This window comes from Gorilla gorilla, chromosome 21 (genome assembly GCF_029281585.2).
Source record: "Gorilla gorilla gorilla isolate KB3781 chromosome 21, NHGRI_mGorGor1-v2.1_pri, whole genome shotgun sequence".
NCBI lineage: Eukaryota > Metazoa > Chordata > Mammalia > Primates > Hominidae > Gorilla > Gorilla gorilla.
This window is the reverse complement of record NC_073245.2, coordinates 72085546-72112554: the sequence shown is the minus strand read 5'-3', so window position 1 is coordinate 72112554 and position 27009 is coordinate 72085546. Positions and strand designations below refer to the sequence as shown.

Genomic DNA, 27009 nt, shown 5'->3' with positions numbered 1-27009 from the left:
CCACATCATCATTAAGAGTCTAAGCTTTGAACTTGCCCTTTGCTTGAATAGTGGCTTCTCTACAAATCACCTGAGGAGGGAGGCTGTGAGTGAGAGACTGAGTGCAATCTTACATCTGCTCATGAGCTTTCTGCCAACCTTGCATCTGTGAGGGTCAATTTGATGTGTCAACCTGAATGGTGTGGGGGGTGGGGTCCCAGTCCCCAGTTACTCAACCAAACACTCCTCTAGGTGCTGCTGTGACGGTGTTTGGTAGATGTGACCAAGGGCCATGATCAGCTGACTTTAAGTCAAGGGGAGTGTCCTGGCTGAACTGGGTGGGCCTGATCTGATCAGTGGGAAGGCCTTAGATACAGGTTGAGGCTTCTTGAAGCAGAAATCCTTCAGTGGCCCCAGCCATGCTGAGAGTCCCGTGCTGACTTCGTGGCCTCCCTGTGGATTTCAGAACTGCCTGGCCACACCAGCTGAGCTGTGCATGGATCAGGAACTGGTTGCTTCTGTTCCCAAACCTATTTGCACCAGGTGTACTTGTCTCTGTAATAAATTTAATTAAGCTTTTAATGCACACTGATTAAATGATCTCATACGGGTGTAAAATGAAAATGTAAATTCCATGAAAACTAAGCTTTGGAGTCAGTAGAGGCAAGTTGCTAAAAATACCACTGTGCAGTTTGCGTGGGAGAGAGAAGTGAGATCTGGGGAGGTGGGGCCTTAAAACTCTGGAAGGATTCTGCACTGAGATTGCTTCCAAGTGCCTTTAAATACTCACTCCTCTCCAAAGAAACTGTCAGTGGAACTTGGAGGGGACACATCCAGCCTTTGTTTAGAGCAAAAATAACTTAAGTTGGTAGATCCTTCCTCAAAGAAATGTCCTTGGATTCTACCTCAAAGTGACGGCCAAACAAGTGACATCTGTATGGTTTAAAATAGTATTTAAAGCATGAACAAATCATGCTTATGATCTCTTCTTTCAAATGGCTTTTTGAGTAGTCACCTGGGTCTGAGCACTGAGGACAAGTCTTTACCTCCCTCCAGAGACTGATGCCGAGCGAAGGATCTATCGCAGGTTCCAGCTCACCCCGAGCTGGGCACAGCACATGGGAGGTAATATCTAGAGATTACTGTTCTGGGCGTTAGGACTCCTATAAAGACCCACTTCTGAATGATCACAAATGGCCCCGTGGACAGTGGCTGACTCCGGACAGATGGATGAGGTGGGAGTGAGAAGTACCGTTTTATTTTTTACCATGTATATAAGTCCCTTCTTCAAATTTTGAAAATGGAAAGAATACGTAATACTCCCCACTGCCTGCTCCCAGGGCTAAGATCCTTTGGGGTCCATTCCACAGGAACCAATGGAGCACCTGCCAGGTACCAGGGCCTGCCTTGCCCTCCAGCTCCTTCTGCTTTCCTCTTTGGATGCTGAGCATTGTCTGCCTCTGATCTTTTGCTTGGGCAGGGCCCCTGCCAGCCCTTCCCCTCCCCATCTCCATCTCTGGGCTTTCAGGGTCACTCCCATGCACTCCCCCCTGTGGCTTCCCAGGGTCCCCGGCCTGAACAGCCCGCTCCTCTCCAGGATTCACCTGCCCTGGCGGCTGTTCCACTGGGCACATCCTGTGACTCCCATCCCTCCCTCCTAGTGAGGCTGGGAGCTGGAGGCAGGGTCTTGCCCAGCACGGGGCCCGAGCCACACGGTAGGTGCCCGTCAGGCTGACTGAACCAGCCGAGTCAGAGAGAAACCAAATCCATCTGAAAGTGTCCTTGATTTAAGAAAAGACAGGCGCACCTCATCTGCAGACCACACCATTTCCACAGGACCCAGACCTTCATCAGCAATGGCACTGAGGTGCACCAGTGCCCACCAGCCCAGGAGGGGATGCTGGAAGCCATCTGCATGGAACACGGTCACTGCACTGCAGCCCTTCCCTTGTCCAGCCATAGCCACATATTCCACATGTACCACACACATGTTCACCTGACCTCCCCTCCCCCACGCTTGCTGGTGGAATGGAAGCTTCGGAAGGCAGCCCCTGCATCTGCTTTGTTCTTCCCCCCATCCTAGGCCCAGTGCTGAGAGTGGCACATAGAGGCTGTTCAGGAAACATCTGTTGCTGAACTAAAATATTGGGGGGGGGGGGGTGGGATCGCTGGGGAGGTGTTGGGATGGCTGCGGAGGGGGTGGGATCGCTGCAGAGGGGGTGGGATCACTGTGGGGAGGGGGTGGGATGGCTGGGGAGGGGGTGGGATGGCTGCGGAGGGGGTGGGATCGCTGCGGAAGGGGTGGGATCGTTGGGGGGGATCGCTGGAGAAGGGGTGGGATCGTTGGGGAGGGGGTGGGATCGTTGGGGAGGGGGTGGGATCGCTGGGGAAGGGGTGGGATCGCTGGGGAAGGGGTAGGATTGCTGGGGAAGGGGTGGGATTGCTGGGGACGGGGTGGGATCGCTGCAGAAAGGGTAGGATTGCTGGGGAGGGGGTAGCTGTGTTTGTCCACATCACTCTCAGCACCTCTCAGGGTTCCCCTTTCCCTCCTCCTCCTCAACTTCCTGCCAGCTGCTCACCTCCCTGGCCCAGTGTGGGAGGGTCAGGAATGGGGCATTTTTAAATTCCCCGGCGGTGCTCTCCAAGCCCATAGGGATCCACATGCACTCCTCAAACCAGGCTGCTCCAGAAATCATTTAGAAATCATTGCTACCTAACAGACAGAATGCTTTCCATTCACTCATCCATCTCTTCATTTGTTGCTTCTTTTCTTCCTTTAATGTAACAAAATTAACTTGAACACCTAAAGCAGCAGAAGCCGCGAGTTTCCTACCCCATCTCCCTTCTCCCCTTCTTATGCCTGAATGCTGGTCCTATCCAGAGCAGTCTCTTTTCCAGCTGACCACGGCCACATGAGGAGGGTCCAACCAAGGAGCAGTAGGTAGATGTGTGTGGAGGAGCTTCTGGGAGGAGCCCTCTGGAAAAGCTGACTTAGCTGAGATGTATGCCCCTTTGGGACTTGAATATGATGTCTGGTGCCTTTGCAGCCACCCTGGACCATGGAGGATCAACACCAGCATAAGGGTAAATAGCAGGAAGGTAAGAGGAGTCTGCGTCCTTGTTGATTTTGGAACAACCATGCCAGTCCTGACCGCCTGTGCAACTATTCCAGGGAGTGGGGTGGCTCTAACATGCGGTCTGGAGTCAGCCCGCCTGGGTCACATCTCAGCTCCACTAGCTTACTAGCTGTGTGACTTTGAGCATCTTACCCAATCTCTCTGGGCCTCCATTTCCTTAGCTGCTAAGAATATCCAATAATAGCATTTACATCTTATGTTTATATGAATGCAGGCAAACACCACCCCTCATACGTAACACGGGTTTCATACATGTTAGTGAGCTATGGTTGTGCTCTTATTACTATGACTACTACTCACACACGCTAAGCCCCGATCCTGGGTGAAGCAGGACTGTGTGGTATTTAGTCCCTGCAAGCATCTGAGCAGGCAGACATCACACACCCATTTCAAGGCTTGGACTCACCAAGTGACTTCCCTGGGCTCACTCAGCCCATGGCTATCAGCCAGGCAGCCTCCAAGTCCACCAAACCACCTGCTCCCTGGTTTGGGAATCACGTTTTATTGATACTGAATGGGGGTTGATGTTGTTTTGCATTTTCTTACAAAACATGCTGTACCATCCTCTACAGATTCCCAAGCAACCAAGGAAAACAAACAGCAGCTGACCCTCCCTGGAGCCCTCAGCAGGGACAGGGCCACTTCATATTGACACTGCACAGAAGGGGCCTGAGCCTCTCCCCTGCACAGGATGGGACTTGGGGACCCACTCCCTGTACCCTGCATGCCACACACAGATGGGCTTTCCCTCCCTGTACATGGGGACTTCCACCCAAGACGATGAAGCGTCATATTTATATCCTCTGGGGCTGAGATTTGCCAGTTTAAACTTGTCCCAATTTGGAAGCTGTGTGTTCTGTTGCTAAGCTACCTCCATCTAAAAGCAGAACGTACAAGATCCATACATGATAGCCACCATTTTGCCTGATCCATGCTGGCCTTGCCTGCCCCGGCCTTTGCAGGACTACCAGGCCCCTCCCTTTAGGGCTGAGGTTGATTTCCGCCCACACCACCACACAGAGCCTGCTCACAGCACTGCCTCATGAGCTCCTTTGCATTTTTGCAACAAATCCTTGAAAGTGCCCTCATAAATCTTGGTGGTCTTCTTGACCTTGGAGGCTCTGCAGTGTTCACAGGCAGACCTCTCACCACAGCGGTGAAGCAGGAGGTGGTGCCACGCCAAGAGCTCAGGAAGGTGCATCTGTGCAGAACAGACCTGATCTCCGCTTGCCCTGAGATTTCTAAACAAAGAGAGACTGGAAGCCCCAGCAACGGTTCCCCTGGAGGGCTGGGAAAGTCAGTCGGATAAATCTGCAGCATCAAAAAAAGGAGGAAAATCATAAATTGCTAAATGCCAACAGCTTCTGTTCTTGGGATCTCGGAATCCAAAGAAGGCTATAGATGGCAGAGCCCTGCATGCCTCAGCTGACGCGTGGCCAGTACCGGTACAGCACCGGCCCAACCAGGTGCCTCAGTTGACGGGTGGCCAGTACCAGGACAGCACCGGCCCAATCAGGTGCCTCAGCTGACGGGTGGCCAGTACCGGGACAGCACCGGCCCAACCAGGTGCCTCAGTTGACGGGTGGCCAGTACCGGGACAGCACCGGCCCAACCAGGCCACACACGGGGGTGGCAACCTGAGCTGGACCTGTGGGATCTGCAGGGTCCCGGCTCAGACTCACCTTCCCACCATTTTGTTTTCTTTTTTTTTTTTTTTAACGACAGGGTCTCATTCTGTTGCCCGGGCTGGAGTGCAATGGCACCATCATAGTTCACTGCAGCCTCTAACTCCTAGGCTCAAGCCATCCTGTCTCCCTCCTGAGCCTCCCAAGTAGCTGAGATCACAGCTGTGCACCACCATGCCTAGCTGTTTTTAAATTTTTATTTTTTGTAGAGATGGAGTCTGGCTGTGTTGCCCAGGCTGATCTGGAAAATAGCAGGAAGATAAGAGGGAGGTGCCTCAGTCCCGTGGGCAGTTGGTGACTCAGGCACCTCCCTCTTATCTGCCTGTGGGCACCCAGGTCTGGTGACCAGCCTGGGCAACACAGCAAGTGAGCCTGGACTCAAGCGATTCTCCTGCCTCGGCTTCCCAAAGTTCTGGGATTGCGGGCATGAGCCACTGCGCCCAGCCCCCACCATTCTCAAGAGTCCTCTTCCCTCCAGGCACGATCAGACTCAGCAGAGGCTCCGGAACCTGCTTTAGATGTGGGCTCCATTCCCCTCATAGGCCAAGCCCCCAGATGTCAAGGGGATTGAGAGCCCAAGTTCCCCAAGTGTCTCCTAGGGAGAAAAGATGGGGCAAATTCGTGATTATGGAAATGATGAAAATGATGATGAGGATAAAAATGTTGACAAAGTTGTTGCTAAAGATGATGGAAAGATAATGAGGAAGAAAAAGATGAAAATGACAAAGATGATGATAAACAAGCAGTGAAGGTGATGATAGTGATGAAGATAAAATGATGACAATGAAAAGATGCCGAAGCAGAAGAAAAGGATCTGAAGAAGATCAAGTTGGTGAAGCAAAGGGAATGGTGACACCAATAACTGGTCATGTTTAGGAGATGCCTTCCCATGCAGTTTCCCCTTCGTCCCTGCAGCAGTAGCTGCAAAATCACCGAGTACCCACAGGACTCAGTACCATTCTAGGGACTGGAGATACAGCTGAGAGGGAGAGGCTTCTTTTTGGAGTGAGGAAAATATCTTAAAATCGATTATGCTGATGGAAATACAACTCTATGAGTATGTTGGAAGCCCTGAATTGGACACTTAAAGTGCGTGAAGCATGTGGTGTGTGAATTATGTCTCAACAAAGCTGTTAAAACTGAAAGAGACAAATTCCCTATCCTCATGGAACTCAGATTTCTTCCTTTTCTTCCTGGAGAGCCTCCTGTCTGCCAGGCATGATTCCAGGCATTCTACGTGTGACGGCTCATTGCATCCTTCCCGTGGCCCCACAAGACGGGCTCTGTTGTAATCACATCCCTTTTACAGAGGAGGAAAGTAAGGCGCATGTCAGGAGGTGACTTCCCCATGCCCACATGCTGGAAAACTGCAGAGCTGGCTGGGAACCGAGGCATTCTGTCCATCCTCACTTCTCAGCGGTGCACTGTGCGGCTTCCTTAGGGCAAGGGTGGAGCTGAGAGGGCCGCACACAAGGGCCCCCTCACATATGCGAGGAAGGAGACAGGTTCGCTGAGGCTCCCTAGGATACTGACAGTGGTAGCCCTGGAGGCTTCCGCTGCTGACAGTCACTTTACAGGATGACCCATTTATTTTCCCTGCTAACTCAAGAGTTGAAAATCCCCTTAACCTCAGTGTAAAGAAACATGTACTTCTCCCAATACAAGTGCGTAAGTGACTTCACATCAGAGGTGGCCAGTGGGTGGTCCCGGGCCAAATATGGTCCACAAATATGTTTTCTGGGTGCACACATTGCTTTTAAAAATATGAAGAGGCTCTCAACATTTACATGAAGGCTATTTCACCAAAAAAATCAAATCTTCAGTTTCTCTTGGAAATTCTGGCCACAATGGCCTGACATATGGCCAGGGGTGATGGCCCACAGGATCTGAGTGACAGCTGCCCTCTTGAGCAAGAGTGCACACTCCCCAGGATGCCACAGCCCTGCCTGGCACAGGTCACTTATGGAGCATTTGGGTCTGTGATTTCTACTCTGCTGAATGAGCTGTGAAGACGCCATCCCCCACCCGCCTCCTGCGGCGAGTCATGGGTTAATATTATCGGTCTTATTCATTCCGATAAAGCTTTCTCTCCTATTCCTCCTGGCAAGTGCTCAGAAAGCTTTAGGAGTAGCTTGTTTCCACTAGAGACTTCCTTCCAGTGAGGGTGAAGTGGGGGCTTCTGGAGTATCCTCACCTGAGGGCCTAAGGACCTGCAGCTCAGAAACAGCCCAGGCTGGTCAGCAGCCAGACGGCAGTGGTGTCGCCAGAAGCGTATGCAGACCCTGGCCTGGAGACAGCACAGAACCAGTCTCCAAAATTGGCAACGGCCACTGAGGTCCTGAGGGCTCACACTATTCACAAATACACTTCTGAATAGGTTGGTTATAATCAATGTAGTAAATGGAATCATTGCTTAAATGTATCCAAAGAGCCCACTATGCAAAGAGAGATATTCATTCAATAAACACTTATTGTATTGAACTAAACTCTTATTTTATTGAAATAAACTCTTAGGAAATTCCATCTAACCCACTGTGCGTGCTGAGACAGTTGCATGGATGGATGGACAGATATTAGGGTACATCAAGCACAGTGAATAGGATGCCATTTAGTTCAACAATGTCTCCATCCACCTCCTCATCCAACTACACAACATCCAACCACTTATCCACCCATCTACCCATTCATCCAGCTGTCTCTCCATCTACCTACTCATGCATCTTATAATGCAATTACCGCAGCAGCCATTAACCTGTTCAATCATCCCACCATCCAGATGGCCATCCATCTAACTACCCAACCACCACCTATCCAATCATACAATCATCCATCTATCCATCTAACCAACCATCCATTCAACAGTAATTAGCTGGGAGCCTACTGTGTACCAGGCACTGAGGATAAAACATTGAAGAAGTTTCTTCCTTCCTTAAAGGAAAGTCTACTGCCTAGGTGGAGGATAATTTGAACCAGAGGATGGCCATGGATGAGTTCCAGGGAGTTGTGAAATAGGCTAAGGAAAAGGACTTTGAGCTGGAGAGACTCAGGTTCATGTCTTCGCTCAGCTACTCACTGGCTACTAACAATTCTGAGCCTCCATTTCGTCACATGCAAAGTGGAGGCTGTGAGGCCTATCACACAGGAAGGAAATGCTGTCATGGACCCAGAGTCCCCAGCGTGCAGACTGCTCTAGAACAGGGGTCCCAACCCCAGTACCCATCTGGGGCAACCTAGCCTATTAGGAACCTGGCCACACAGCAGGAGGTGAGTAGTGGCGAGCAAGCATTACTGCCTTAGCTCCACCTCCTGTCAGATCAGCAGCAGCATTCGATTCTCAGCAGATTGTGAACTACGCATATGAGGGATCTGGGTTGCACACTTCTTATGAGAATCTAATGCCCGATGATCCATCCGTTTCCCATCACCTCCAGATGAGACCATCTAGTTGCAGGAAAACAAGCTCAGGGCTCCCACTGATTCTATATTACAGTGAGTTGTATAATAACTTCATTATATATTACAATGTAATAATAATAGAGATAAACTGCACAATAAAGGTAATGTGCTTGAATCATCCCAAAACCATCCTCCTCCCTGGTCCATGGAAAAACTGTCTTCTATGAAACTGGTTCCCGGTACAAAAATGGATGGGGACTGCTGCTCTAGACAATGGTGGCTAGGCAAGGAGAAATTCCCAGAACCATAGGAGATGTTTGCACACCTGACATGCTTAAAACTCTCATCCAGTTCGCAGACCCATGATCCATAAAGGTAAATGATCACAAGCCTCATCGCCTGTTTTGCAACCTTGGGGTTCACTATAAAACAGGAAACCCAAGCCAGGCATGGTGGCTCATGTCTGCAATCTCAGCACTTTGGGAGGCCGAGGCAGGCGGATCATGAGGTCAAGAGATCGAGACCGTCCTGGCCAACATGGTGAAATACTGTTTCTACTAAAAATACAAAAGTTAGCTGGGCATGGTGGTGCACACCTGTAATCCCAGCTAATTGGGAGGCTGAGGCAGGAGAATTGCTTGAACCCAGAAGGCAGAGGTTGCAGTGAGCCGAGATCACGCCACTGCAGTCCAGCCTGGAGACAGAGTGAGACTCCATCTCAAAAAAAAAAAAAAAAAAAAAAAAAAAAAAAAAAACAGGAACCCCAAGTACAGCTGAGTCTTTCCTGCCACAACTGCATTTCTTTTGGCTGAAGATGCCCAGCTGTTGGCATTTTGATCAAGAACGATCCTGGGTATGATGAGTTCCTTGTTCGTCTTTGCATTTACCTTCTTTCTGGCGATCCCTTTGGAAATTGTCCCACTGGCAATTTCAGAGACTGAGCAGACAAATGTGCTTTTGAATATCAGGAAGCCAAATTCCCCCCGATGAGGTCCCTCCTCATCTGTACACCACACTGGGAGAACAGTCTGGGCTTTGCTCCTTGAAGACGGTTCATTAACAAGAACCCTCTTCAAGTCGAGGGTTCCCTGAACTTCCCAGTCCAGCCTGGGTCCACAGGGACAGTCCCAAGGTCTGGCTTGTGAGACGTCACCTCTGAAGTCGGGGAACTCAGCCCCCAACTCCCTTCTCAGCAATATGAGGGAATCTCACCCTCCCCCCACCTCCTGTTTGATCCAAACAGAAGCCCTTTACCCTTGATGTACCCAACCTAAAACCCCAAATTACTCAGCAAGGCCCAACCGCGGAGGCCCCGCAGGCTTCAGAACAAGAAAAAAATGGGTTTCCAGACCCCAGTGTCTTCAGATTGTGCTTTTAAAAAAAGCTTAACACTGCTCCATTCCCGAGAGACAGATAGGGCTTATTTCACTGGAACACACAGAAGCCTGTTGAGGTTCCTGGCGGTCAGTGAAAAACAACCACTCCCTTCTGTACAAGTGTGTGAAGCTGGAGGGAAGATAGTGTAGAAGGAAATGGACCAAGGATAACAGGAAGTACAGGACCGTATAAAACACCACGACGGGCTCTGAATACCCTTGACCTCAGCTGAGATTAGCAAGTCCAGCATGGACCGGGCAGTCTCCCGTTCCAGCCCATGTGCTCCTTGGGCAGTCTCATCTGCACAAGTGGATGGAAGCACTGCCAAAAACCCCAGGCACCTGACGGCATAGGGACCCTTTGGACATATAACCTCCCCCCTGTGTCTGCCTGCCTTCTTCCTGGATTCCCTCTCCACCGTTGCAGATCCACCCACCCCTAGGCTGGCAGGCCCTCCTCCCTCACCCCCAGGCCTGCCGTTCATCCTCACCAGCTCTGCTGTCCTCTCTGCAGCCCTGCGTCCCCAGGATGGTGCTGGCTCCTGGGCCTGTAGCATGTGAGAAACCCTTGTCTCCCCACCCAGCTCTAGCCTTGCTCTCCCAAACCAGCCCCGCACTGCAGCAGAGGGGCGTTTCCCAGACATGCCCTTGCTCCTGACCCCTCAGGGAGCCCTGGCTGCTTCTCGGGAGAGCCAGGCCTCCTCATCTGCCATTTCCCACCAGCTTAGCCAGCGCCTCCTTGGTGGGCAAGGTCCTCACAGAACAGCAGGGCAGGGCCCCACCACGCCAGTGGGCACACCCTGAAGAGGCGAACAGAACAGATGAGTAAACGGCACTTTCAGCAGCTGTGGAAGTGGCTAAAAACACAGCAGGGAACGATGTGACACAGGGTAATGGCGAGGCTGTGCCACTGGGAGATGGTCAGGAAGGTGACATCTGAGCTGAGCCCAGAATGACAAGAGGAGGTCTGTGTGGATTGGGAACCCATAGCGGGCAGCACAGGAGCCTCCACCACCTGGACCCATGGCCCCTCCAGTCTTCTCCCTCTGCCCTGCCACCCTCACCCAGCCCTGAACCTTCTCAGCCCCCAGGGTGGTCCTGGGAAGGCGGTGCTGCTTCCCACCTTTGAGCTCTCACTGGCTGGTCTGCCTGGGACACCCTCACCCTCCCTCCTGAAGCTGGTCCACACATCTATCTCGGTACATCTTTTACCAGACACAATAATTTATCACCTGTGAGTGCATCTTTTCATCTCTGCACCCCAGCGCCTAGCACGTGCACGCTACATGAATTCGAAATCTCTGTAATTGGGGGGTAAGCACCCCAAGAGATGGGCAATGACATTGGATGTGACAGGATCAACTGGGCCCATTCTACAGGTGCAGCCTCCCCCCGTAGGTAATTTCAAATGCTACCTTCCACCCCAGCAGCCACGGATTAACCCTGAGGCAGAAGGCAAACTTTGCAGCCTTTTCAGGGCGGCAGTGATAACTGTGACAAGAGAAACCGTCAGCGCTTGCGGCAGCTCAGCCCTGCTCCGGGAGTGACCCATGTCAGGTGTGTTCACTCCTCAGTGAGGGTCTTGGGGGATGTAGTAAGATCCATGAAGGAGCCTGTGTCCAGCACCCACACCATACCGAGCACAGAACTTCAGGGTCGCAGACATCAGCGGGCAAAGGACTCAGCCCAGTGAACGTGGACCATAACCACCTTATTAACACAAACATTCACCGGAAACTGGCCTTTAGCTATAGTGTATCATCAGCTTCCTGGCCCTGTCCACAAGGTGTGAGCCGGATGCTTGGCCTCAGGCAGCAAGGCTCAGTGGTCGGGAGCGAGGGCCCTGGAGCCCACAGCCTGGCCATTCATGAACTGTGAGACCCGGGGGCACTGCTTAGCCTCTCTGCCCAGTCTCATCTGCAGAGCAGGGATGATGGTCCCTGCTCGGCATCGCAGGCAATCAGCACTGCACCTGCCGAGCGTCAGGGCAGACCCTCTCAGATGCTATTAGTGGTGTCATTATGAAGGCTGGCATCGGAAGCTGATTCTTCCCCCCGCTTCCACCTGTCTGAAATTTACCAAACACCATTTCTGTGGAAGTGAAAATTTCCGTCCATGGAGTTTCAGGTAAAAGCTCACAGCAGAACGAAGGCCCCATTGAGACAGGCTGGTCCCCTGGCTGGCCAGGCGCGGTTTCCGCCTTGCAGCCCAAACCACAGCCTCTGCGGGGACACTGTCTGTCTCCACATTTCTGTGCGTTCTGTCTCCGGGACCAAAAATAGGCCTGCCTTGCCTAAAGCACATCTAGAGGAGGGAGCATCTAAACTCGCTGCACGCTGTGTCCTGCTCCTGCTGACAGAGCAGGAGTGGGAGGCCACAGCCCAGGAGGACACCTGAGGGTGCAGCGTGTTCTGGAGGCCACAGAACAAAACGTGCAGAGAAGCCACTCAGAGATCCGCTAACTGCTGTGTGAACATGCTAAGTGCCCCCTCCTGAAAGATGATACTGAGCATTAATCAGCTTCTCACACACGTTCCTGGGAGCAAAGAACGCCCCAAGGGGAATGACAGTTTGTGCATGACTTAGGAGGTGCCTACCCTATTCCTCTCTCTTCGGGCAAAATTACACAACAGTCACGAATGGGAATGACACTCAAGCCCCATCAACAGCAATGCTCCTGCACTCCCTGGCCCACTAGCATCGTGACCGCTGTTCATGCAGCAGCATTCATTTCATCCTGCCACAAGGCCTGCTGCTGGCCTCTGCCCCGTGCAGGTGACAGCTCGCCCAGGAGTGCATCCAGCCTTGACTGTCACAGCAGCAGCTCTGGCCCCAGCACCCCCTGCTGAGAATGTGCTTTTATGACTTTCTTCAGGGACCAATGTGGAATCTTCCAGAGGGCCCTGAGGCAGGTATTGCCACCATCCCCATTTCACAAACAAGGAGAGAGATTCTGAGACACTGGTGCTGGCCTATCTCATGCAGCTGAGACAAAGACGGCTGGGGTTCTAGCCTGCTTGCTGCACTGTTCCAGAGCCCTTGCTGGGCAGTGTCTCTTTCTATACATTCCCCCTGAGGATGTCCAACCCCCTACTGCTCCATGCTGTGTTGACAGTCTGCACTGCCACCACCCCCAACCCCCCTGCCTTTGCCCTGTTGCTCAGGCTGGAGTACAATAGCATGATCTTGGCTCACTGCAAACTCTGCCTCCGAGGTTCAAGCGATTCTCCTGCCTCAGCCTCCTGAGTAGCTTGGACTACAGGCACCTGCCACCACGCCTGGCTAATTTTTGTATTTTCAGTGGAGACGAGGTTTCACCATATTGGCCAGGCTGGTCTCGAACTCCTGACCTCAAGTGATCTGCCTGCCTCAGCCTCCCAAAGTGCTGGGATTACAGGCATGAGCCACCGGACCCGGCCAACATTCTGCACTGCTTTAGAGCAAGTGTGAAGTCCTTTGCCCGAGACACCTGGTGCATTGCCTAGTTGCCAGCAGATACCCTGATCAAAGCCAAACCAATATATGAAAATTCAAAGCCATGCCTAAGATAAACAAGGAGCCACAGTGCTTTCGTGTCTAGAATGCTTCTCCCAGGCCCAGGGCTAGGGCTCTAACAAATGGCCCATCTCACTGCACGGCAGCTTCTGCAAGCTACGTGGCCCTGGGTCAGTTACCTTCTCACCAAGGCTTAATTTTCTCATCTGTAAAATGGAGATGATAGTACCACGTGCTTTACTGGGTTACTGTGAAGACTAGATAAATGAAAGAAAGTAAGGCAGACATCAAGCACATCGCCGGCACTATGCTGAAAGCCGGCAGCAGGTGCTTCCCACTGCTCTCCTTAGATGGTGGCTGTAGACAGGATGGAGGCAATACAGCCCGTGCCTCTGTGCATAATTTCCAGTGCACACCTACCGTGCAGGAGCTGCGGGCCTCTCATACTCTGCTGATGCATCCACACAAGTTTTAAAGGTAAGCTGAGCTCCTACACAGAGAGGGGTGAAAATCAGCATAGAGCTTCACTCTTTCAAATGGGACCCTGACTTTCCTGGGGGTCCCAGACCAAGCACACGGATGTGTTCTGGGGTAGCCGTGGGGAGCAGTGACTGCTTCACCAGGAAAAGGCCCGGAACACTCAGAAGATAAAATATGAAGGTTTTGGAAATTAAAAAAAGGAAATCGCAAATGTTCTTTGGGATACAGTAGATGGCACGTTGCCATGGCAACCAGAGGCTGAATTACTTAGCAAGAGACGGTGGAGGAATCTCTGAAAGGAGGCAGAGCAGAGACAAAGGGAGACCAATTAAGCCACTGCTGTAGGGAAAACAAACGGCGCCTCCAGGAAGCCATGTCTGACCTCCTGGGATGCTGCTACTCCGCTGCTGTTTTCTCTGTGTCTAATTCCAGGTTTTTAAACATGGTGACAAATAGCAGGGAGCTACTACATTCCAGTCCAAGGTTTAAAATTAGTTCCAGATTCAGTAAGTAATGGAGTAAAAACAAGCCACAGGGCCCATGTTTTTGGTACTTCTTACATAGGGGGGCGTTTGGGGTATCCCCGGCAGCCCAACCTTCTCCCAACTTCCTCTCAACCTTCACAGTTGGCGGTGGGGACCCCAGGCGTCTCTCATTCCAAGCCCCACCATAATTTTTGTTGTTTTTTGAACCACATGTACTATCTTCCATTACTTACCTTTTTTTTGTTGTTTAGATCAATTCACTTAGTATTTTAATTTGAAAGAACTTGGTTTGACTATCAAATAGAAAACCATTATTAACTGGTACAGGTAAAGGCAACCGCAAATAACAGAAGTGAATAAAATTCTGATGACCTCTAGGCTGGGAAGGATTTTTAAACACGGTACAAATAGTGCAAACCATAAAGCACATCAGGGGGTCGGCAAAATGGGTCCAGCTGGACCCAATGGACCGCTGGCTATTTTTGTAAATAAAGTTTTATTGACACACAGCCGTGCCCCTTCATCCTCAGATTGTCTACAGCTACTTCATCACTACAGCGCCTGAACTGAGTAGGGATGGTGGAGACAGCCTGGCTCACAAACCTCAAAATACTGACAACTTGGTCCTCACAGAAAAAGGCTGTGAGCTCCTCAAGTTTATGATCAGCAATCTGACAGCCTTAAAAATCAAAACTTTTGTGCCTCAAAGAAAAGTATTTTAAAACTGAAAATACAAGCCCCAGACAGAAGAATCATGTAACTCAAAATGGGGAAGGATTAGAAGCTACATCTTCAAAAGTAAACTCCTAAAAATCATTAAGATAAAGAAAACTTCAGGCAAAGTACATAAAGAAGAAACCAAAAAGCTGATAAATGCTGAAAATAATGCTCAACCTCACCAGAAATCAGAGAAACAGGAAACCAAGCCTTAGGAACACACGTCCCATCACTGAGACTTGCAGAAATGAAAGCCTGGGATGACAACACCACGATGCAGAGGCCAAGCGGCAGGGCTGTCCCAACCGCTGGTAGAAATGCAACCTGCACCTGTGCCCCAAGCACAACTCTGTAACACCTGGAAGGGTAGGACCTCGTGCTCTATCCACAGCCCCGCCCCGGGCCAGCCTCACCTGCTTACGTTCACAGCCCTCCACCGTGAAAACACTCAAGTAAGGATTTTGGTGGGAGTTGGGAACACTGGGGCTCAAGCTCCCCAGCGGAGACCAGAAACAACCCTTCCTCGAAATGAAAAGCCCCACTGCTCAGAGGAAAATCTGCCCAGAGCGGGAGTCCAACATTCAGATCATGGATTCTCACCCGGGGAGCGTTCTGTTGTCTCTGGCCTCAGGGGACATTGGGCGGTGTCTGGGACACGTTTGGTGGTCAGAAGCGGAGGGTGTACTACTAGTATCTAGTGGAAGGCGGGAGGAATGCTGCTAACACACTACACACACGGGACGGCCCCTCCACGGAGAACGATCTGGGCCCAAACATCAATGGTTTCCTGGCTGGGGACCCTGCTGCAGACCCTTGCTTCTCAAAGTGTGGCCTGCGGCCCAGCAGCGAGCAGTGTCGGCAGCCCTAGAAGCTTGCTAGAAATGCATATTCTCAGGCCTCCCTGCACCTGCAGCATCAGAACCTGCATTTTCCCAGGGTCTCCAGTGACTCAGGGGCCTGGGGACAGCAAGGGTGCAGAGCAAACCAACAGAGGCACTGGCACTCCCGGAGCTGGTTCCCCTCACCCCTGGGGCACTGTCTCTCCCTCCAGGGAAGGGTTGGCTTTTGAGGTTTAAAGAGGGAAGGAGCGGACTAGGGGCTGTCCAGGGCACTGTCTACCAAGCCCAGCCCTACACAGACTGACTCACACCTCACAGGGTGGGCAGGAGATGTGGACTGTGGCTGCTGGGATGGTGCGCCTGAGCTTTATCAGAATTTCCTCTCCTACCGCACACGAGACACGTTAGCCTGCCATCTGGCCTGGTGAAAGTGGAAACAGAGGCCCACCCTGCCAGAATGGCATGACTTTCCTCTGAAAGCCCACCGATGCCTGCTCAGTGGCTCTTGGCACCTTTGGGCAGTGTCCGTGGGCACAAACTGGGGTACGCAGCAAGCTCCGAGGGGTTCTGAACTGCGTGGCTCTGGAATGTGGAAAGCAACTAGGGAGGTGCCCGATCCTGGAAAGCCACACAAGTCAGCTCCACCCGGCTCATGGTAGCCTTGCCTTCCAAAAGAAGGCCCCCATTCTGTCTCAGGGGCATGACTGGATCCCTTCAGACCTCAACCAGCAAGACGCAGCAGCTCCACTCTGTCCTGCCCCATGAGACAGTCCAACTCCAGCCCAGCAGACAGCAGGGACCAGCCAGGGAAACTTATGGGTGTGCAACACAGAAGGTGCCCACCCGTGGCTCTGGGTCACAGCCAGACGGCAGATGGGTGGACTTCATGCACATATTGTCCAGAAAATGATGCGTATGTGGATATACCTGTATGTGTATATATGCACAGACATGCACCTCATGACATTTCAATGATACACGACATATACGACACATATACGATAGTTGTCCCAGAAGATGAAAATGGAGCTGTAAAATTCCTTATGCCTCGTGACATTGTTGCTGTCATATGACATCGTGGTGTAAGGCGTTCCTAACGTGTGTGGCGATGCTGGTGTGAAAAAACCTACTGTGCTGCCAAGGCCTCAAAGTCTAGGACATGTAACCGTGCAGTACATCACACGTGATCATGATATGAAAGGACTATGTTACCGCTGTATGTAGTCACTATAATTTTAATGATTATTTTAGAGTGTACTCCTACTTATTAAAAAAAAGTTAACTGTAAAGCAGCCTCCAGCAGGTCCCTCAGAAGGAATCCAGAAGGCATTGTTCTCATAGGAGATGACAGCTCTACGCATATTACTGCCCCCAAAGATCTTCCAGTGGGACAAGCTGTGGAGGAGGAAGATGACAGCGATCAATGGTTCTGACCCTGTGCAGGCCCAGGCTAATGTGGCATTTGTGTTTTAATTTTTAATAAAACATTTAAAAAGTTAAAAAATTGAAAAATATAAAAAGCTTGTAGAATAAGGGTAAAGAGAAATTACTTTTATACAGCTGTATAATTTGTGTTTTGTGCTAAGTGTTATTATAAGAGTCCGAAAGTTAAAGTTTATCCAGTAAAAAGTTACTATTAAAGAAAAAAAAAAGTTTATGTAAATTTAGCGTAGCCTAAGTGTGCAGTGATTCTGAAGTCTGCAGAGGTGCACGGTCGCACGCTAGCCTTCCCATTCACTCACCGCTCACTTGGGACTCACCCAGAGCAACTTCCAGGCCTGCAAGCTCCATTCATGGTAAGTGCTCTATACAGAGGTGATATTTTGTATTTTGTGTGTCATATTTTTACTGTACCTTTTCTATGTTGAGAAATGTTTCGATACCATAACGTGCTAGAATTGCCTACAGTATTCGGTAGAGTCATGTGCTGTACGGGTTTGTAGCCTCGGAGACATCAGCTACAGCGTGGAGCCAGGCGTGCAGCAGACCGCGCCCTCTGGGTTTGTGTAGTGCGCTCTGTGATGTTCCCACGACAACAAAATCTCCTAATGACGCATTTCTCAGAATGTATCCTGTCATTAAGTGACACATGACTGCATAACTGTGTGTATGTGGGTGGGGGGGTAGCTTTACTTGACAAATTTAGAAGATCTGGCAACACTGGATCCACCTTCTTGCAGGAAAATGATCAGATAGAGGCGAACAGAGACTGCCCGTGTCTCTAACACTGACAAGCCATGTCCTCATCAGTTTGGCCCAGTCCTTGCCTGGCTGCTACAGGCCAGTGGAGCAATTCACCCTCCAGGAGGCATTTGATGATGTCCAGGGACAGTTTTGATTGTCACGGGAGGTGTAGTGTGTAGAGGCCAAGAATGCCGCTAAACATCTGAGCATGCACGGGACAGCCCCCACAGGAAAGGGCCCCCACACGGACCCAAACGTCAACGGCGGCGGGGTCAAGAGACCTGTTGCAGACGGTGGGTTGTGCGTCCCGGCCTGGCACACCCAGGATGTGGGATCTCAGAGGGGCTCTGCCTGCAAGGCCAGAGCACAGGCCCGGCTGTGCCCGCACGCTGCCACTTACTTGGAAAGCTTCATCTCGATCTGCTGCCGGATCTCCTGTCTTTCTTCATCAGTCCTTCTGGGGAAAATGTTCCGGTCTTCTAGTTCCTGTTTGCTTGGCCGGTTCCTTAGCTTCACGGCCAGGAGCTCCTTCTTGCATTTCCGTGGCAGTGTTCCTAAAAGCCCCATCCAGGGCAAGAGGAGAGAAGGGAACAAAGGAGACAGGTCTTAGCGGAGGGCTGGCTTGTCAATGGAGCCGCCCACCTGCCAGAGGAAGGACTCCAGACCAGGGTGATGGTGGCTAGAACTGAGAGGACACACGCTCGCCAGCTTGCGGCACTTTCCAGTGGAACAGTGGGCAACACAGGGGTAAGGTGATGTCACCATCTCTGTCCACTAAGCCCCCTACTCATGGGTTTCCAGGTACAGTCCCGGCTGACACCTGCTGTCCCAGATGATTACTAATAGCACCCACATTTTTCTTTCAAAAATGTCTGAGTTTGGACCAAAAATGACACAGTGACTTTCCCCGTGGTGGCCGCTGCCCCCACCCAGCTCCACATGGTCCCTGCACTTTCTCCCTGCCCACTGTCCCCCCAGCCACATGGCTCTTCCTTCAGTTTCTAGATATCCCACCCTAGGGTCTCCATGTCATCTCCTTCCTCTGCCTACCGCACAGCTCTGCCAGGACCATCCAGGGTTGGACCCAGGTCCTCAGAAACCCTCTGAGCCTCCAATCACCACCACTCCACTTATCTTAATTCCCCCCAACCAACTGATATCTTTTCAGTTTGTTTACCATCTGTCTCCTGCAGACACTTTAAGTGACAGCCTTTCCCCCACCCACCCATGTCCTAGCAGGGTGTGGAGATGGTAGATCATTGGTGAATACTGTTGCGTGAACTTAAGGGTGGGCTGACTCCTGGCCTGCTAGGCCAGCCTTTGTGTTCTATGTGTGTCTGGAATCAGCTGAGTGAAGTTAACAGCATGAGAGGAAGGTATTAGGGAATGGAATGTTTATATTTACTTAGGAGCAGAGATGGGGTTTAGCTCTTTCGCAGGCAGAGAGTGTCATTCCTTAGTGCACTAGGAAATGTGGGTGCTAGTTAATTCAGCTTTCTAAACAGCACAGTCCCCACCTGCCCTGCCACTGCAGATGCTGCTGCCTGCAAGTAACTCCAAAGTATCACATGCAATGTAGGTTGCAGTTCTGCAGTTTGTAGTTTTGCAGTTTTTTTGGGCTGGGATTTAATTCCTGGGGGCTCAAGTTGTTATCCAATATGATCACTTCCATAGATGAAGGCAGGTTTTATTTCTTAAGAAACATGGTACCTAAAAGGAAGTCAACTCCTAGTGTGGAGGCGGGAATACAAAGCAAGAAAGTCAGTTGAACAACATGGTCGTTTCACAGAAGTTTGGGATACAGTAAGATACAAAAAGTGGAACTCAGCCAAGTCTTGAATTTCTAACATGCGATTGTTTGCCATGTGTTTTAGAGAGAAAACAACTCTGAAAATCATTTCAGCAAGGGCTCAGGCCCCACTTTGTTTTAATAGCTTTATAAATGACTGCAGTCTTGTATTTATAGTCTCCTCAGGAGCCTGGAGGAGTCGCAGGCATTTTTCAGTTGGCCTTTACTGCATGTTATGAGAGAGACTGAATGCGACGGTGACATTCATGAATGCAGGAAGTCTCAAAGGTCTCGGGACAGATTCCTTCATAATGCTAAGGGACTAATACAGGAAAAGGAACTGCCATTTTCAGAGAACTATGATATGCTTAAACATAAAACTATACTGAAGGTGGTTTAATCTTTTCAGCTTTTGATGAACCAAGTCCTTAAGCCCATTGCAAATGTCTCAGGCTTATCATCACATACTTTCAATCGTATTTGTTCTTAACCGAGAAAAAGTTCCCTTCTTTGCAGATTTCTAGACATAAATGAAAACTCACTCTGTGTGAAATCTGTGCTAGGAGCAAGTCATTCTCATTTACTTATTAATCCAGCCTCTATGAACACAGCAAGGATACACAGTAGGACCACAACAAAAACTTATAGATCTGACTGATCTTCACCAAGGTATCAGAAGGTTACCAGGTTTTGCTACTTAAAAGCCAAAAGAGGAAATTTCCAAAAGACATAGCTTAAAATGAGGACTTTTCATGGATTTGAGTGACCCTTCTACCCACTGATTGAATTAATCTAAATGAGCATGCCTTCCCAGAGCAGGCTGCCTAGCACTGAGCAGGAGGTAGAAGCTGAGAAACAGGTGCAGGGACGGACGGAGAGCTTTCAGTCTAGATTGTGTGACAGACATCACCCTCCCCAAATGCCCCCAAACACGCTTACTTTCTCATCCTAACCTTTGATCTGGAAATCCCACTTGTAGGAGTCTGTCTCCTAAAATGATTGGGACAAACACATAAAAAGTACATGAAAGGATGTTCATCCCGGACTTTTTCATAAAAGTAAGAAATTGAACACAACGTAAACATCCAGTCAGGGATGCCTGTTAAATTACGATGCATCTGTTCCATCTGAATATTGTGTACCTATTAAAAATGGTGGCGTATATGTTACGGAATGACAAAAGATAGTCACTATATATTGCTAAGGAAAGCAAATGAAAGTATGCATATTATATGCCAAAATATATATGTGTATGTGTCCAATTTTGTAAATATGTATTAAAATAAATTGGCATATAAAAGCCAAGAATTGATCATTTTACTTAATTTTGGTTACTGTATTTTATTTTTTATATAGTTTCCTTATAAAAAAAAGAAGTCATTGCTTAGAAAGAACATTGTTAGGTAACATCACAGAAAATGACAAAAAAAATCTCTCCTTTGTAAAAGCAAAGAGAAAACAGGCAAAAAAAGATTGCAGTCAATTTTTTCACAACTCTTGAAATTAACCACATGTTTACAGCAAAACAAGGAATGTTTATTCCAGAAAAATTGGTGGAATTTTGAGAAGAATGTTTCACCTTTTCCAGTCCTGTGCCCCATTCTTCAACTCTGCAGTAGTCTTGACATGTGACAGTCTGCATTTGTAGTGAAGACCAGCTGCCTGGCAGCCACCGAGGGAACAGAACAGGGCTAGAGCTCTTCAAAGACTCATTCCCCCCAAACTGTCATCATTTGACCCATCTTGTGTTCCCTGGAACACCACTTTTGCAAGGCTGTCTGTATTGGACCTGATCCAGAGCTCACCCAGTGCAAAAGGCCTTTTTCTCAAGGGGGTTTGAAAATAATACAGCATTGTCTTTCCAAGTACACAACTTTCATTTATCTTCAGACCAGTCCTGCTCAGTAATACCCTATGGAACTCTTTATTGGCAAAACTCAATAAAAATCCATGCATTGTGCAAGAAATTAAACTAAAAAGTAAAACCCTGATATTACCAGCTCTAGGCCAACTCCAGCAAATGTGGTGGGCGGGGGCATCGTTCCAATCACAACTGACAGGGCTTAGGAGGAAGTATGGGCAAATGCCGGCTCCTTCTCTCCGGGTACCAGAGTGGCACAGATAGCTGCTAAGTGGCACTGCTCTCAGCTCCACCTCACCAAGCAGGAACTGCCTTCCACGCTCCCTGCACACAGACACAAACATGTGTGGGGCTCAGGACATTCCCCTAGCCCCGGTCTCATCAGGTCCCATCTTCCATCCCAGTGGAGCAAAGGATGCTCAGGAGAATCCCAGACTCTGTACTCAAGCACACAGAAGCATGGACACCATCGGTCACTCCTTTCTTTGTGAAAGGCTCTCTTCTCTCTCCTTGCAGGTCTCTGCCCTAGCCTGCTATCCTCCTGCCTCAATGATTATGTCTCAGTTTACTTTGCTGGCTCTTCATCATCTCCCCTACCTCCAGAGGTGGGTGTGCCCAGGACCCAATCCTCAAACCCCTTCACTCTCTGTCCACATTTGCTTCCTATATGACCTCCTGTGTCCCATGACACTAAGAACCAACTGCTACTGGCTCGAGATTTCCATCTCCAGACACCACCTCCCTCCTGAACTCCAGGCTTGCACATTCAGCTTTCTTCACCATGCTTCCCCCAGATCTCTAGCAGGCATCCCAAACTTAGCACGTCCAAAACTAAGTAGGACCTCCTGCTCTCCTGTCGAAGCACAGAGTGGTTAAGAGGCAGAACCAGGATGTAAACCAAGGCCTGACTCCAGCGACCACACTCCCAGCCTGACATTTGTGGATCTGCTCAGTTCAATAAGGCACCTGTCCATAATGGACCTGTTCCATACCTGGCACTGAAGAGCAAAGATGAGGAAGATGCCGCACATGTCTCGCTAAGCTTGGTCAGGTGAGGGAAGGAAAGGTAAAACCGGCATTTATCATGTTCTCAAGCACATTGTGTGTGTTTCTATTTGTGCACTGTCACAACATATCCTAATTATTTGTGTGGCTCTTTCCCTAACCACAGTCATTATATGAGCTTAAAACATTTTCACTCCATGGAGAAAAACAAATATGGTGAGTTTATCTACAGCGAGGATTATACCTTGTTCATTGTTGCCATCTACAAACTCAAAAGCTGCAGAATGATCTGGTGCAAGAGAGGACAAATAAGCCACATTAGGAAGGTAGTGTGCCAGAAAGGGACTTCTGAAGGAAGTAGCATCTGAGCTGAAGCCTAAAAATAAGTGGGGTTCCCATCTGGGGACACCCAATAGCAGAGCCTAACTTTATTCTCTAGAAGGAATGTGTTGTGAAAACTTGTCTCAGTCTTCAAAGTAAAAAGCTATGACATTAACTTCTGCTTCTGAACAAGGTGGACAAACATGGACTGAATTGTCTTCCTCACTCAAACCTCAAACACAAAGTCAAAATGTACAAAACCGTAGTTTTCAGCGTGCTAGAAATTAGCAACAGAAGACAGTGATTCTTGAGAAATGAGAATCAAATGGAGTAGGCCCATGACTGGCCAGCTACTGCCTCTAGAGAGTTGCCAGACCACAATCCAGGGAGGGGGAACCCAGAAAGAGCCTGGAAAACTCCCAGAGTTGAGAAGATGAACCTGAGAGGCCAAGGGGATCAGGGCAGCCAGAGTTAGTGTGAAAGAGACCTGGAGAGGAGAGAGTTGCATAGTAAGAAGACCCAAAGATCTGCAGAGGGTCCCTTGAACCCTCAGTGGATTAATATGTGACTCTGAGGAAAGAATCCTCTGAAATGATGAGATAGCAGTGCCTGGTGCACACATGGCACTAGACGGAGGGCCAGTTCCCATCAGCCAGACAGAAAACTTCATGGTTTACAGACATTGAATAGAGTACACAGGGGGTTCTGCCTCTGGAATGGGAGTTAGCTGTTGAGCTAACTCAATAATTGAGCACTGCTCTGGTTCTATCTAACAAATGTTAAAGCAAAACCTGGCATGAATTAGACTATTTTCAAGTAAACTTAACTGCTTCCCAGAACAAAACTCAAGAGTATTTATAGGAATACAAAAAACATCCAACACCCAAGAAGGTAAAATTCACATGTGTCATCCAATAAAAAATTACCATGCCTGCAAAGAAGCAGGAAAAGGCTCAGTGAACTTTATGCATGAAACATAAAGAAAACTGTGTCTGGGCCATGGTAATCAAAATCTATAACCATGAGAAAATATTAAAAGTGTACAGAAATAAAAAGACATTCTCTGTATTCACTGTATAGAGTAACAAAGAGAATGACAGCAGATGTCTCAAGAGAAACAATGTGGATGACAAGACAGTGGAGCAACAATTACAAAGTAATGAAAGAAAAAAAACCCCAGACAACTCAGAATTCCATACTTGGAAAAACTATCTTTCAAAATAAAGACAAAATAAGTACCTTCTTGGACATAAAAAAGCTGGAATATTTCATCACCAGCAGACCTGCATTATAAGAAATGACAAAGGAAATCCTTTAGGCAAAAGGAAGATGATAGCCAATAGAAACCTGAATCTATACCAAGGAAAGAAGAGTAATAGAAACGGTAACCACAAGTGTAAATACATAATTGTTTTCTTATTATTTATCTTTAAAAGAAAACTGACTTTGATACTAAAAATAAAGTAGTATGAGGTTTATAACATGAGTGGAATGGACAACAACAATGGAACAAATGTTGGGAAAGGAGAACAGAAGTATACTCTGGCGAGGTCATGAGACTAAAAGTGAATTAGCATACTACTGCTTGAGGTAGGCAGTGATAAGATAAGAGAGGTATGCTATAACCACTAAAGCAACCATTATAACTATGGAAATAGTCAAAGAGGTATATAGCTAATAAGCCAACAGAGGAGATAAAGTGGAATAAAAGAATCACTCAATCCAAAAGAAAGCAGAAAGATAGAAAAGATGGAAAAAACTAGATGGAACAAATAGAAAATAAATTGCCAGACGGTAGAGTTAAACCTAATAAAATAATCATTAAGTGCAAATGGTCAGAATACCCTAATTAATGGCAAAAATTTTCAGAATGGATTAAAACATGAGACAAAACTATGTGCTGCCAACAAGTCTTATATATAAAGAACCTATAAAGAACAATAAAACTATATATAAAGTTACAAATAGATTAAAAATAAAATCTTAAAAAAGATGTACCATTCTGACACTAATCAAACAGAGCTGAAATGGGCACATTAATGTCAAGCAAGGTAGAATTCAGAGCAAGAAACCTCATCAGGTTCTTTGAAAAGGGTCATCTTATAATGATAAAGAGATACCTTCATCAGGAGAGCATAATGATACTAAATATTGACAAACCTATGTGAGCTTTAAAATACCTAAAGCAAAAAGTGATAGAATTGAGGAAAGAAATAAAGAAATCCACACATCATTACTTGGAGATTTCAAAACCCCTCTCTAAATAATTCATAGAATAAATAGAAAACTTGTAGGGCTACTGAAGACATGAATGACATTATCGACCAATTTGATCTAACACTTATAAAGCACTATACCAAACAACAGAAGAGCACGCATTCTTTTCAAGTACACACACAACATTTAACAAGATTGGACATATTCTGGACCAGAAATAAGCTTCAATAAATGTCAAAGGACTCAGTCATACCAAGTATGTTCTCTGACCAGAGTGGAAATAAATTGGCAATCAATAACAAAAAAAATACCTCTAAAAAAACCCCACATATTTGGAAACTAAATTAAATTCCTGAATAATTCATGGCTCCAATAAGAAATCAAAAGGGAAATTTGAAAGTGTTTTGAAACAAATGAAAATACAATATATCAAAATAATGGTAACAGGGAAATTTATAACATTAAATGCCAATATTAAAAAAGAGGAAAGGTCTCAAATCGATGATATCAGGTTCCATCTTAGGAACGTAGACAAAGAAGAACAAAATAAACCACAGGAGTAGAAGAAAAAGATAATAAGGATCAAAGCAGAAACCAATGAAATTTAAAAAATAATAAAGAAAATAATTCATCAGGAAGAAGAAGGAAAAAGAGATGGTAAGGGAACACACAAATTACCTATATCAGAAACTGGAGAGGTGACACTGACATCATCTAATTCTACAGATGTTAAGAAGATATAAAAAATATAGTGAATCACTTCATGCTCATAAATTTGACAATTGATATAAAATGAACAACTTCCTTGAAAAAACACAAACTACCAAACCTCACTTAAGAAGAAATATGTAACCAGAATGGACCTATATTTATTAAAAATAGAATTTCTAATTAAAAATCTTCATGCACATACACACTGCAGTCTCAGACACATGCACTGATGAGTTCTACAAAACATTTAGGGAATAATACTAATTTTATATAAATTGTTCCAAAAAAGTGAAAGGAAGTTGTTATGGTTTGAATGTTTGTGTCCCTTCCAAAATTCATGTTGAAACTTAATCTCCAATGTAATAGTGTTAACAGACAGGAACTTTTGCAAGTGATTAGGGTCAGGAGGTCTCCTCCATCATGAATGACTTGAGGGCTCCTCCATAATGAATGGATTTAAGGCCTTTATAAAAGGGGCTTCACAATAGTTCACATCCTTTTGTCCTTCCATCTCTTGTCATGTGAGGACACCTAGATGGTGCCACCTATGAAGAACGGGTTCTCACCAGACATTGAACTTGCCAGCTTCTTGAACTCCTAGCCTCCAGAACTGGGAAAAATAAATTTGTGTTATTTATTACCACCTTGTCTGTGGCATTTTGTTATAGCAGCGTGAATAAACTAAGACAGGAGAGACTACAAACCATTCTGTGAAGCCAGAATTTACTCTGACAAAGTAAAACTAGAAAATATTCCAAGAAAAGAAAATCAAAGAACAATATTCCTGAAAAACACTGATGTAAAACTCTAAAAAAATTAGCAAATCAAACCCAACAATTTATAAAAATTGTGATACACCATGACCAAGTGGAGTTTTTATTTCAGGAAGGCAAGATTAGTTTATCGCTCAAAAAGCAACAATGTAATTTACCAAAATTCACAAACTGAAAAAAAGAAAGCACACAATTACCTCAATGTACACAGAAAAAGTATTTGGCAGCCAATGAGGAAACTAACACTATAGCTTGCTACCACTATTGCCACAGACTTCTGCAGACTAGGCAACAGAGGTACTCACAGGCATTGCTGACATTGATTACAGCTGAAAAACCTGCACAGAGACTATATTACTGCACCCACCTGGAACCAAGGGCAATGTACTCTACCCTACTGACACCCTAGGACCCATCTATACATAAAAGTTTTTCCCAAAATATGCCAATCTATAAAATTAGAAGAGGTGATTGTACCACAATATGTGCAGATACCAATGCAGGGACACAAGAAACAAGAAAGCAAGGAAACATGATGCTGCCAAAAAAAAAAAAAAAA

General features: G+C 47.6%; 1 protein-coding gene across 5 annotated transcripts in view; it reads right to left on the bottom strand.

Annotated features, from left to right (window-relative positions):
- Nucleotides 1-27009, bottom strand: part of PHACTR3 (phosphatase and actin regulator 3) — a 269873-nt gene that overhangs the window by 23354 nt on the left and 219510 nt on the right. For all 5 annotated transcript variants that reach the window (XM_055372872.2, XM_055372873.2, XM_004062456.5 and 2 more), the window contains exon 8: nt 18174-18327. In XM_055372872.2, coding sequence (XP_055228847.2) covers nt 18174-18327 — 154 coding nt within the window. The remainder of the gene's footprint in view (nt 1-18173; nt 18328-27009) is intronic.